Genomic DNA, 14,279 nt, shown 5'->3' on the forward strand with positions numbered 1-14,279 from the left:
CAGAAGAGAGAATAACATTAATCCCAATTGGTTAACAAATGAATGCAATTCTCGTTATCAGTAAATTTTAACCCAAACAAGCTTCCAGCACTCTTTTATAACAAAGAAGCATTCTTACTTTTAACAAGTCAAAGAAGCCATTTTGATTAACAGAAGGAGTTACAACGAAGAAACGCCCTTTGCACTCTCCCCCAGCAAATAAAAGTCATGTCCTCATGACTTCTAAATAACTCCCCAACCCTTCCTGCCAATACACACCCTAACCCAGGCACAAACAGTGACATTGCTCCCCAAACAGTAGACCTCACGCCCTGTTCCTCAGGGGCTACATAGCTCAACTTATCTGGGAGTTCCTTAACCCTCCGAGACCTCCGTAACCCTTCAGCAAATCCCTCCAGGCTCGAACACAACCGGGCATACATCGGGTCCGCTTGCCAACTCCTCTCTCAATCTCTCACTCATAACCCCTTGCAACTCTGAGCCCCCTGCTGCCCACGGCTAACCCTCCCCACTGCACCTGACTCAGTGGTAGAAGGGCTCAAGTTCTCTTCCTCAATCGAGGGAAAGTCAGCAAAAGGCAGCATGTACCACACATCCAGCGCATCATCCTTCGAATCCATATTCTTCCTCACTTCTGCGATCGGTAGCTGCCGTTTGATCCTCTCCAAACGGAAGCACGTGGCCTGCACTGCTCCCCCAGACTCTTCAGCCTCCCGCAATCGAGACATCAGCTTCCTCTCTGGCTCCTCCAACTCCCGCCACAGTCTCAACAATTCTGTATTCACTGCACTTATCTTCAGCTTATCCTTCCTGATGACTTCTTCAAGGTCGACCTTCAGGGTTTCCACTTCATTTGGACTGTCGATGGTCATCTTCAGGTTCCCTTCAAAGTTCCGCTTCCCTCTTCCAAGATCTGTCCGCAATTGCTTCACCGCCTCAAACTCCCCTCTCCGGGCTCTCGGTTTGCTGTTACTCTTTAGCAGATAACTTTCTTGGTCTTCCAACTGATTCCGGATCACTTTCTCCGGTTTCTGCTGAGAATTTGGCCTCTCCATCTCCACATCAAACTTGATTCCGTAGAGACAGTCACTCACGAGCTGCGACCTTCACCTGACCTGGCACGTGTCCAGAGAAAGCTTCAGCTCTTTAGTTCTCAGTCGCTCCTGCAACAGTCTCGCTTCAGATTCTCCCGAGGCAAATCCAAATACCAGGAGAACATCCACATACGCCAAAATCCCAAGCACCTCCACATCCCCCATGGTCTTCCACATGCCCCGCGGGAAGTTTGCAAGGGCTCCGGATATGCCCTCTGGCATCTTTTCGTACCGGAAGAATGCTAGGGGACCTATAACGGCTGTCTTCTCCTTGTCGGCCTCACTAACTGGGATCTGGCAACATCCGCTCCTCAGATCCAGCACCTTAAACCACTTCGCACCACTCAGACAGACCATCGCCTGTTCGGCCCGCAGGGCCGTATTCTGGTCAATGACAGTGTGGCTCTTCAGCGCACTATTCTCCACACTCACGCTGCCTAAGTCTCCCACGTCTTCAGGGCCCAGTCGCAGCGACCTCCCTCTAACCGAGGTGTCTTCCCCTCCCTCGTGGTATTTCGGAACGTCCACTAAGAGGGTCTCACCCTGAGATACTTCCCCCAGGCAGTATCGCCACCGGCTCTCGTTTGAATTCGGTACCGGTCCGTGGCTATTACACAAGTCCTCACGAGCAGCTCGAAACACTGGGTTTAATAAAATAATAATAGACAGCACACCATATGCAATTAAATTATAACACTTTATAGATATTACTAGAACTATGTGATTAATAATGATACAATATATATAAAGGAAAAGAAAATAAAGAAAAGGCGCCAAGTCTTATCAAACTCCAAACCACTTCGTGCACAACCGTTGGAGCTCAATTAACAAAGTCTTCTGGCCACCATTTGATCCCCTCCGAACTCCTCGACTCGCAGCTCAGGACCACTCGGAGTGATCAACCAAGCACATCTACCTTCGTCTTCTCTCCTTGCCGAACATCCTGGCCTCGGACCCCCACTCGGGGTCCGTTCCTCACCTAATTTACAGCATCGCGTCCTCTCTCTCTCACACACCCCATCGCAGCGATCTCCCCAAAAGCCCGCCAACAATAGCTTACAGACCCAGAAGAGAGAATAACATTAATTCCAATTGGTTAACAAATGAATACAATTCCCGTTATCAGTAAATTTAACTCAAACAAGCATTCAGCACTCTCTTGCCACAAAGAAGCATTCCTACTTTTAACAAAACAAAGAAGCCATTTGATTAACATACGCAGTAACAAAAAAGAAAAATAAACCCTCCCAAAGAAGAAACCCCCTTATACTAATAAGAAACCCCCTCTACACAACGTTCTCATGGATGCTGCCCGAGCTGCTGAGGTCCTCCAGTGTGTTGTACATGTTGCGTTTACCAGCGTTTGAATGCCAGCGATCCTTAAATGTGGAGTTAGAGATGCGGGAGAAGACAGCGCTCCACTGGCGTTTAATATTGTGGATCTGTGAAAGATACATCAATTCTGTATCAAATCCAATGTCGCAGGTACTTAATGTCACTGCCAAACTCACGATGTACACTAGTAAGGCCACTCGGTCTATCTGCTCTCTGCCCAGGTTTCTGTTCCATATCAGTATTTTAAAATTTATCTCTCACTCTCCCTATTGCAACTTGTCACCACTCCGTGGGAGAAGAGATTTCCCTTGAATTCCCAGAATTAGAGAAATCTGCAGCAAATTACAGGTCCTTCGGCCCACAGCAACCAACTCGAGAAAATGCCTAGAATTACCCTACGACAGAACCCTCTATTTTCCTAAGCTCCGTGTACCTATCTAAGATTCTCTTAAAAGTCTCGATTGTACCCGTCTATACCACCGTCGCTGGCAGTACAGTCCACACACCCACCACTATCTGTATAAAAATATATATCTCTGACACCTCCCTTGAACTACTTCCAAGCACCTTATCTATGCCCCCCACGTGTTGGCCATCTCAGCCCTGGTGAAAAAAAGCCTCTGACTTTTCACACAATCAATGCGTCTCATCATCTTACACACCTGCATGAATGGCCTTTATTATTTTCCCCAGACTAATTGACACGATGAGCTCGCTGAGTATTTGACCTTCCCCAGGGCTCTGGACTAAGGTGGCTTAACTCCTTTTTCCCTGCTCTTTTCAAATTTTGTGTCATTTTCACCAATTTCAAAGGACTGTGCCTCAGACAGCCGGGTTGTTGCAATGCACCTCTTAAGCCTGACAGCAGACTAGCGAGTGAATCTTCGGTGGAGCAGAGTCAGAAAACAAAGAGTTACCAGCACCAATCAGGGCTTTGGGGCTCCGGAAAGAGATGGGGTCTGGAGGTTACGAGCAGGAGGAGGAAGAGGAACCGGACCAGCAGGATGTGGCTATGAATGAAAGATGGGAATCATTTGGAAACTGGTTAATTGAAAAACAAAATGGTTAATTTCTACAGAACATTGTAGGTAATCATCAGATCAGGCAGCAAATGTGGAGAGGAATTAATCGGCAGCATTTAAGCCGAGCCCCTTCAGCATGTCTAGACTGTGTACTCCTCTGCTTAGTTGCCGCCTGAACTGTAGAGTTCCTCCAGTATTGTGTGTGTGTGTGTGTGTGTGTGTGTGTGTGTGTGTGTGTGTGTGTGTGTCTGTGTTTCCAGCAACTGCAGAATCTCTTTTGTTTCACATCTGCATTTGTAAGAGGATTGTACTTTGGCATTCGATACACGAAATGCATGTTGATAATAATTGTATCGTTTATCGGAGCCGCTTTCTGCGTTAAGAAAGCTGCTAAGTTCTCTACACAGAAAAAAAATCTGAGTTACGGACATGGAACAGATGCTTGCAGAAATTTTTAATGGCACCATGATTACCCATAAAGCCCCGCGGTTAAAATTTCGCTGTCGTTTGAAGCACCGATCAAATGCGCATGCGTTAGGATTGCTGCCGTCTCCGATAACTACGCATGCGCGCAGTATACAAAATGTCGGGAGGAGCGGAAAGGTAAGGACTTTTTCGACTTTAATTGAGTGACAATTGCTGTGCGAACCGGAGACTGTGGCCCGCAAACTCGGCACAGGCAGGTCTTTTTCATCTCTCTGAGCCCCACGATCCGTACACGGGCCCCGGGGAGCTTCCGGCTAATCAGGGAATGGGAGCAGATAGATCTCACAGACAGAGCTGAGCTCCAGCTATCTGAATGCAAGGATTAGGAATTCGGAAAAAGAGAATAAAATCTTTCTATCAGCTGTTGAGGAAATCACCTTTGTTCTGCATCCAACCGCAGCAAGAGAAAATCTACAGCTGCTGGAAATTCAAGCAACACCCAAAATCCCGGAGGATATCAGCATTAGTACTCTTTTCCAAAGATGCTGCCCGGCCTGCTGAGTTCCTCCAGCATTTTGTGTGAGTTGCTTGTTCTACCTCGTCTTGCTCTGGACTTTTCTACCGGTGAGAACATGTTTTGTCCAATTCTCTCTGGGTACATAATGATATCAAACACCCTGGGCAACAAGTAGCTTTAACATCACAAATGTACCAGACTCCAGGGAGACAGACTACTGCCCTTCCCTTTATATTCAATGGCATTACCATCACTGAGTTCACCACCATCAGTCATTGGGGGAGGGTTCAGGGGGAATATTTATGTAGAACACAGAAACTGGTGATGCCTGTTTGCATTTTGGTGATGCAAGAGTTGCTGGAGAATTTACAAATGGGAAGAAGTGGAGTGATATTTGGAAATCTGACTTTTTAATGCATAGTTGAGCAAGCAAACCACATATGGACAATGTGCAAAAGCTTTGGTGAGAAAATCCTCCATTTCCTGTTCCAGGCCTGCTACATAGGTTGTCTGAGAGTGCAGATGAACTCGATCAAACCCAGAGGAGATCAAAGTTCCTATTGACAGTGATTTGCTCGCTGTGAAAATGAATACCTCTCTATATAAAATTCACTGTGCACATTTTGTCACTGGGTAAAAAATGCACAGTACAAGATTTATCTGCACACTGGTTATTACAAATTACAGGGGTATCGCAGGGAAGGAGGGGAGACCTCCAGTGTCCCTGATGCACTCACCTTCAAGATGCGCATCCAGCTGCAGCTTGTAGCACTGCACTTCAATGAGCTGCAACTTGAAATGGGTGAATTCCAGGACATCCAGCAGTTGGAGGTGGTGATAGATATGAGTTACACCCAAGGTGCAGGACACAGGAAACTGGGTGAGAGTCAGGAAGGGGAATGAGGTTAAATAGGCATCGCAGAGTACTCTTGTGACCATCCCCCACAACAACAGGTGGATCATTTTAGAAACTGTTGGGAGGGATTACCTGGCAGAGGAAAGTCAAAGGGCTGATAGGGGATTCGTTAGTTATAGGAACAGAACAAGAGGGGATGAATATCCTAGTGGTAAGGCTTGCTAGTGGTTGTGAACAGGGGAGGGGGTGATGTGGTTAAAATAAGTTGTAGGAGGAAAGGGAGCCAGAATGACAGAACAGATAGTGGAGAGGGTGAATTGAATTGACTTTATTAGATACATAGTTCATAAACATGAGGAGTAGAAATCTTTACGTTACATCTCCATCTGAATGTGCAATGTGTAATTTATGGTAGATAGTTTGCACATAGGACAGTCAATATAACATCGAAATGCAATTGTATCAGCATGAATTAATCAGTCTGATGACCTGGTGGAAGATGATGTCCCGGGGCCTGTTGCTCCTTTTGCTGTGGTACCGTTTCCCGGATGGTTGCAGCAGGAACAGTTTGTGGTTGTGGTGAATTGGGCCTGTTTGTCCCCGATATTCTTTGGGCCATTTTTACACAACTGTCTGTGTAAAAGTACTGAATTGTGGAAAGTATATTGTGCAGTGGATAATTTCCTTGTTTATATTTAGAGACTTTTTTAGGAGCATAAAATGATGGAGTATTGAGCCTGTTGGTGGCCAGAGGTTTCTTCGCAGGGTTGAAATGGTTGACACGAGGGGGCATAGTTTTAAAGTGCTTGGAAATGGATACCGAAGGGATGTCAGGGGTAAGTTTTTTTTTCACAGAAATGTGTGGAATGTGCTGTCAGCAGGCAGGTAGAACAGGGTCTTTTAACAGCCTCTTAGATAGGTACATGGAGCTTAGAAAAATAGAGGATGATATGCTGGAAAAATTCTGGGAAGTTACTAGAGTAGGTTACATGGTTGGCACAACATTTTAGTCTAAATGGCGTGGAATATGCTGTAGAATTCTACGTTCTATTTTAAACAGTGAAGAAACTTCTCTTCTTTAATCTGTGCAGGGTCCATGATTTTAGTGCCGCTTTTCCACACTCCCATAGAATCTTTGTCCATCTCCTGAGTAAATAGAGATGAAAAATTATTTAAGATTGCCTCCATCTGCTTTGTTACACACGTGGATTGCCATTCCGGTCTTCCAGAGGACCAACTTTGTGCCTTGCAATCCTTTTGCTCTTAATCTATCACTAGAATCCCTGAGGATTATCCTTCACCTTTTCTGTGACAGCAACCTCATGCCATCTTTTAGCCATCCTGATTTATTTCTTATGTGTTCTCTTGCATTTCATACTCCATAAGAAACTGCCTGTCTATTCCTGTTGTGCAACTCCATTTGGTGCTTCAGGGTCACAACATCTCTTGAAAACCAAGCTTCCCTACAGTTTCTATCTTTACCTTTTATTCTGACATGCACATACCCAGTTTGTACTTTAAAAATTTGTTTTGAAGGCCTCCCATTTACCAAGCACACCTTTGCCAGAAAGCAGCTTGTCCTAGTCCACAGTTGCCAGATCCTAATGTTGATTCCAGGTGTTGATCCATCCCTGAACACATCCAGCTTTCCCACACTGCTCCTTGTATTGAAATATACAGGGCTCAGCATATTCACTGCACCATGCTCAACTTTTTCATTCCTGACTTTGTCTGAGGCCTGAACAACATCTGTCTTCACAACCTCTCCACTACCTGTTATGTTATTCAGGCTCCCATTCCCCCTGCAACTTTAGTTTAACCTGCATTACCCCACATCCCAGCATGCAGCTCCAACACCCCTTTGACTTTCCTCACCCAGATCAATAAAAAGGAGGTTCATACCAGGTACAGGCAGATAGGAACAAATGGGGTTCTTATGAAATACAGGAAATTCAAGTGAACACTCATGAAAGAAATAAAAGAAGGCATGAGGTTGCCCCAGCAGACAAGGTGAAGGAGAATCCTCAGGGATTCTGCAGATATGTTGAGAGCAAAAAGATTGCAAGGGAAAAAAATAATTCTCTGGAAAATCAGAATGGTAATCCATATGAAGGATAGCATAGACTTGGGGAGATTTTTTTTGCATCCGTATTTACTCAGGAGATGAACACAGAGTCTATAGAAGTGAGGCAAAGCCGCATCAACTTCATGGACCCTGTACAGATTACAGAGGTGGAGAGGTTTGCTGTCTTGAGGCAAATTAGTGTGGATCAATCCCCAGGGCCTGACAAGTTGTTCACTAGGACCCTGCGGAAGACAAGTGCAGAAATTATTGGGGCCTTAGCACAGATATTTAAATCATCCTCAGTGACAGGTGAGGTACTGGAGGATTGGAAGACAGACAATGTTGTTCTGCTGTTCAAGAAAGGCTGTAAAAATAAACTAGAAACTGTACATTGGTGAGCTTGACGAGGAAATTGAAATCAGTAGTGGGAAACGTATTGGAACATTTGTGCAGAAACAGAATATATAAATATTTGGATCTACGTGGATAGATGGCATGGCTTTGTGCATAGTAGGTCATGTCTAACCAGTCTTATAGAGGAAGTGAATGAAGGCAAGGCAGTGGATGCTATCTACATGCACTTGCCAAACTCTCATATGGGAGCCTCGTCAAGAAAGTTCAGTCACTGTGCATTCAAGATTAGACAGTAAATTGGATGAGACACCAGCTTTGAGAGAAGCAAGAGTGTGGTAGGAGATGGTTGCCTCTCTAACCAGTGGCCAGTGACTGGAGGTGTGCAATAAGGATCAGTGTTGCAACTGTTGTTTGTCATCTCTATCAGTAATCTGGATGATAGTGTGGTTAACTGGATCAGCAAATTTGTGGATGACAACAAGACTGGGGGTTCAGCGGAGTGCAAGAAGACTATCATGGCTTGCAGTGCGATCTGGACCAGGTGGGAAAATGGTTTGAAAAATGGAAAATGGAATTCAATGCAGTCCAGTGTGAGTTGTTGCACTTTGGTCTGACCTACCAAAGGAGGTCTTTCACAGTGACTGGTCGGGCATGGAGGAGTGTTGTAGAAGAAAGGGACCTGGGAATACAAGTCCTTAATTCACTGAAAGTTGTGTCACAGTTAGATAGAGATGGGAAAAAAAAAGATTTTAGCCCATTGGCCTTCATGAACCGAATACTGACAACAATAGATGGATGTTATGTTGACTTGTAGAAGACATTGGTGAGGCCTAATTTGGAGAATTCTGTGCAGTTTTGGTCACCAACCTACAGGAAAGATGTAAAGAGGTTCAGAGAGTTCAGAGAAAATTCGCAAGGATGTTGCCAGGTCTGGAGGACTTGGGTTATAAGGAAAGATTGAACAGGTCCGGACTTTATTCCTTGGAATGTAGCAGATTGAGGGGAGATTTGATTGTGATAGAGGGGCATAGATAGTGGAAATGCAAGCTGGCTTTCTCCACTGAGATTGGTTGGGACTACAACTAGAGGCCATGGGTTAAGGGTGAACGGTGAAATATTAAGGGGAACATGAAGGGAAACTTCATCACACAGTCATCCGGGTGTGGAATGAGCAGCCAGCACAAGTCATGCATGCAAGCTCAATTTCCACATTTAAGAGGTTTGTGTAGGTACCTGGATGGTAGAGGTATGGGAGTGGGCAGTTTAAATAGTTCAGCACAAACTAGATGGTTCAAAGGGCCTGTTTCTGTGTTGTAATTTTCTACAAGAACCTGAAATAATACAAAAATTGACTCTGTCCATATAACAACTGTGTGGACCAACCATACATCTCAGCTGGAATTATTTAATATGGCATTAAAACTGTGGCACCTTAAGTTAATAATACATGAAATGATTCCCCAGCTGCACGTCAAGAAAGACTATTTGCGTGATACTGTTTCAGTTACTGTGGAGCCAGGCAACCATGCAGCTCAGCAGGAACAGGGAATAATACCAATGGAGAGAGTCAAACTGAGCCAGGTCACAGATTGGAGATGGCAGAAATGCCCCATTCTTATAGAGACAGGAAGAGCATCAGGGAATTGATGGTCATTCCAGATACCAGCACTCTGCCCAGTCAGGAGATGATTTCTCTCTTTTCTTGGGTTGAACCTCACTGTAACTTTGTGATTCCAATTCAGCCCTTGGCAACTCATGTCATCTCATCTGAAATGTTGACCAAAGCCCATTGATGGATTTTGTACATCTTTTTACAGGTTAAAAACGAGAAGGAATTTGTCTCCAGGAAGCCCAAAAATGGCATGCCAGTTTCGTTGTCTGTGTCTCGATATATAAGAAGTGGAGTAAGGGATTCAATCGACCATCCTTCCTGCTCAGACTGTGGGGAGGGATTCACTCGGTCATTAGACCAACTGGCAAGACCATCATTTTACACAGGAGAAAGGCCGTTCACCTGCTCAGTGCGAATGGATTCACTCGGTTATCACAATTGAAGGTTCATAAGCAGGTTCACACTGGTCAAGGACATTCACCTGTTCTGTGTGTGAGAAAGGATTCAGTCAGTCATCCCACCTGTGGACACACCAGTTAGTTCACACCAGGCAGAGGCTGGTGATCTGCTGAATTTGTGGGGAAGGATTCACTCGGTCATCTGACCTAATGGCTCAGCAGCGAGTTCACACTGGAGAGAGGCTGTTCACTTGCTCAGTCTGTGGGAAGGGATTCACTCGGTCATCTCACCTACTGGTACATCAGCGAGTTCATACTGGGGAAAGGCCGTTTATCTGCTCAGTCTGTGGGAAGGGATTCACTCAGTCTGCCAACCTCCATAGTCATGAGCGAGTTCACACTGGGGAGAAGCCATTTACCTGCCTAGAATGTGGGAAGAGATTCACTCATGCTTCTACCCTGCAGACTCATCAGCGATTTCACACAGGGGAGAAGCCGTTCACTTGCTCAGTCTGTGAGAAGAGATTCACTCAGTCATCTGACCTACTGCGTCACCAGCGAGTTCACACTGGAGAGAAGCCACTCACCTGCTCAGAATGTGGGAAGGAATTCACTCGGTCATTTGACCTAATGGCTCACCAACAAGATCACTCTGTGGAGCGCCCATACACCTGCTCGAACTGTGGGAAGGGATTCACTTTGTCATCTAAGCTACTGATACATCCTCATGTTCACAGTGGGGAGCCGTTCACCTGCTCAGTCTCCGGTATGAGATTCACTGATTCATCCACCCTACAGCGTCACCAACGAGTTCACACTGGGGAGTGGCCGCTCACCTGCTCAGTCTGTGGGAAGGGATTCACTCGGTCATTTGACCTAATGGCTCACCAACGAGTTCACACTGGTGAGCGGCCATTCACCTGCTCAGTCTGTGGGAAGGGATTCAATCAGTCATCCAACCTGCAGAGTCATCAGCGAGTTCACACTGGGGAGAAGCCGTTCACCTGCTCAGAATGTGGGAAGGGCTTCTCTCATTTATCCAACCTACAGAGACATCAGCGAGTTCACACTGAGGAGAAGCTGATCACCTGCTCAGTCTGTGAGAAGGGATTCACTTGCTCATCTACACTGAAGGTACATCTGTGAGTTCACACTGGGGAGAAGCCGTTCACCTGCTAAGAATGTGGGAAAGGATTCACTCAGTCATCCCAACTACTGGCACAACAGTCAGTTCACACTAGGGAGTGGCCGTTGTTATGAATCCCTGGGTTTCTTTTGCTGTGGACTGTCACTTTAAGAGAGAGATAGATTACGAAGATGAATCAGTCTGACTTGCAGCTTGTTTAGTTTTAACCAAGGACACAGACACTCATAGTCAGATGGAGGTGAAGGAGGAAAAATGGAAGGATCGAAACAAAGTAAGTAATGGCCAAGGGTCACTGTTTAGAACTTTCCTATGCCCACAATGGTGAGTTAATTATCGATTCACTGTACATCGATTGTGTGGTTGGCACCTTGTTTGATCCATAGGAGTGGATCTGATTTGGGGTATACTGTGAAGACCACTGATGTGTTAACCATTGTCTGGCTGTGGTGTGGTAATTAACTTGAAGACAATACCCCTTGTGACAAGTCATTTTTGTGATAATTCATATGTGAGTTTGAAATGACGACAGGTAAAATCTCCAGCAACTGCTCTCTCGTTTTACCACCATGGAGCATGTGGAATTCGACATAATTGCCTTCTCTTGACATTTAGCCTGGATTACAAATACCTCTCACTCATCACCTGTTCCGTGGTTGAACTGAAGTTTCATACTTTGCCATCTCAATACTCCAAGAATTGTTTCCCGGAGCTCCATAGTTTGAGAGTTTTATTCATTCACATATATACACATAACACTGTTAACTTTTGTTTATCTTGCTTAAGTTGCTATATTATAAGTATATTCTAATAAAGGTTTTAACATAAAAAAACAGACTCCAATTGCTGCTGATTTATTTCTAATGCGTTACGGTTCATAACAAAATTGGGTCCTGCGTCTGGGATATGGACAGATTTTTATATTCATTAATTATCGATTTCATTTCGGAAATCCCTTCTGATTTATCTGTGTGTGGAAACTTTGCAGCAATGGATGCTGATTATTGTTTGGAAGCGCCAGCCTCTGAGGCATTAGGAGATGTCAGAAGAATTGAGCTGTTGAGTATTGCTAAGGTGAAATTGACAATGAGGAGGGCACAGATGCAGAGGGTAATAGCCGATCGTTATGTATCTGAGGGTGTGTTTAAAGTGGAGGAGTTGGAGGTGTGAGCTTGAGCTCCAGTACAAGTGCGAAAAATTAAAGATGGAGACTGCGGAAAGGCAGATACAGTTTGAGGCCAGAGAAGCAGAAAAACGGAGGGAGGAAGCAGAAAGACAGAGGCTGTTCGAGCTGGAAAAGATAGAGAGATTGCAGCAAAGGGGTCTAGCGTTGGACTCTGGCGATCAGTTTGAGGCCAGTCGGGAAGTTAAATTGGTACCTCCATTTGACGAGGCAGAGGTTGATAAATATTTTCAGCATTTTGAGATGGTTGCTCAGAGTTTAAAGTAGCCAAAAGAAGGTTAGCCTATTCTCCTACATAGTGTAATTAAGGGGAAGGCTCAGTCAGCGTATTCTGCTTTGACAGTTGATTAAGCAGCTGATTGTGACATCGTGAAACAGGCTGTACGCAAAGCTTACGAGTTGGCCCCAGAATCATACAGCAAATGTTTAGAAATTTGAGGAAATCTGTGAACCAGACTTATATGGAATTCGCTTTTGAGAAGTTTGTGTGTTTTAATGACTGGTTCACATATAAAAATAGAAGTGATAATTTTAACAGCTTGAAAGTGTTGCTTTTAATTGAAGAATTCAAAAGGAGCATTCCTGATAACATAAAGACGTATTTAGATGAAAAGGATGCTGCCACTTTGCAGGAGTCTGCTAGATTAGCAGAGGAGTTTGTTTTAACTCATAAGTTTAAGTTTATCCCAAATAAGAGCTACCAAAATAGTCGCAAGGATAACCAGGGTAAAAAAGAAATTAAAGCTGGGACAAGAGTAAGGATGAAGGAAAGCAGTTGAAGGAGAAATATTCTGATCTTGCCTGTTACTATTGTAAGAACGTTGGTCATATGATGGCTAATTGTTCCGCACTGAAGAAGAAAAAGGAAAAGGAGTCAGTCCCAAATGCCTGTATTGAGTATGCTGAAGCACCTATAAACCCGCAGGGTCCTGAACATTCTGTTTGAGGCTCAGTTAAGGTCTCAGAAGTCTGACCGAGTTCAGAAGGGATTCGATCATTTTATGTCAGATGGGTTTGTATTAGTAAAGGAAGGGTCAACCCCGGTACCATTGAAAATTCTTCGAGTTACTGGGGCTTCTCAGTCACTTATATCAGACAGCGTTCTAAAGTTTGGTGATGAGACTAACACTGGTGAGGTAAATCTTATTAAAGGCATTGAGGGCGGCATGGTTTCCGTGCCGTTGCACAAGGTAGCTTTACTGTAAGTGTTGGTTTCGGGACCTGTTAAGATCGGAGTATGCTGCAGTTTACCAGAGGAAGATGTTACTTTCCTGTTAGTGAATGACCTGGCAGATGGTAAAGTTGTTCCTGCAGTGCAGTTAACAATTAACGCAACCACTAATGACCCACAGAAATAATTCTACTGGCCTAATCTGAGGAAAGATGCTGTGACCCTTTGCAGGAACTGTCACATTGGTCAAGTTGTTGGTAAACCTAATCAGATCTCCACAGTGTCCCACTGCAGTCTATATATAACTGCATTTGGTGAACCCTTTTCAAAATTTCTAGTGGATTGTGTTGGCCGATTGCCAAAGACTAAAGCTGGCCATCAGTATCTGCTAACTATTATGTGTACTGCAACCAGATTCCCAGAGACAATACCTCTCAGAAATATTAAAGCTAAAACTGTGGCGAAGGCTCTTACCAAGTTTTTACTTTATCTGGTTTGTCTAAAGAAATCCAGTCTGATCAATGAAGCAATTTTACATCTGGATTATTCCAGCTTGTACTTTATGTACTGGGAGCTAAACTAATTACAACGTCTGCGTACCATCCAGAATTACGATAGGTTCTAGAAAGAATTCATTCTACCCTCAAAACAATGATTAAGACATAATGTGTTCCAGACTGTCTCTCTTACGCCGTGCTTTGTAAAGTCTTGAAAAATACATTATCGGACATACGCATGCGTATGCCAAAAAAAGACATACTGTGTTGAAAATGGAAAGGCTGAAATGAAGGAATATATTTGCTTTTGTTCGCAGTAAGAGAGTTGGTACAGGAGTCACTGGGATTTAGTCCATTTGAATTTGTATTTGGTCAGAGAGTGAGGGGACCTTTGACCTTGTTAAAGGTATAGTGAATTGATGGGGATGTGCACGTAAACTTGTTAGACTAAGTTTTGAAGTTCAACAATGAACTACTCCAGGCCTGTAGTCTAGCGAGACAAAACTTAAAGATTTCTCAAAACCAATTGAAGTGTTGGTTTGATAAATGGGCTTGCGAAAGAAAATACCAGGTGGGCGATAAGTTGCTTAACTTATCTCCAACGT

The 14,279-nt window shown here is 44.4% G+C and overlaps 1 protein-coding gene across 1 annotated transcript; it reads left to right on the forward strand.

The window, feature by feature from the left end:
- Window positions 1-4,010: 4,010 nt before the first annotated feature.
- LOC132386846 (zinc finger protein 239-like) lies at window positions 4,011-11,666 on the forward strand. The gene is made up of 2 exons (XM_059959192.1): window positions 4,011-4,054; window positions 9,487-11,666. Exon 2 carries the CDS (start codon window positions 9,890-9,892, stop codon window positions 10,823-10,825), a length of 936 nt encoding a protein of 311 aa, XP_059815175.1. The 5' UTR covers window positions 4,011-4,054; window positions 9,487-9,889; the 3' UTR covers window positions 10,826-11,666.
- Window positions 11,667-14,279: the final 2,613 nt, after the last annotated feature.

The sequence above is a fragment of the Hypanus sabinus genome, unplaced genomic scaffold, assembly GCF_030144855.1.
Source record: "Hypanus sabinus isolate sHypSab1 unplaced genomic scaffold, sHypSab1.hap1 scaffold_1343, whole genome shotgun sequence".
In the NCBI taxonomy this organism is placed as follows: Eukaryota; Metazoa; Chordata; class Chondrichthyes; order Myliobatiformes; family Dasyatidae; genus Hypanus; species Hypanus sabinus.

What these genes read in the sequence shown, in the direction of transcription:
- LOC132386846 (XM_059959192.1), top strand. Translation starts at nt 9,890, where the DNA reads ATGGCTCAGCAGCGAGTTCACACTGGAGAGAGGCTGTTCACTTGCTCA.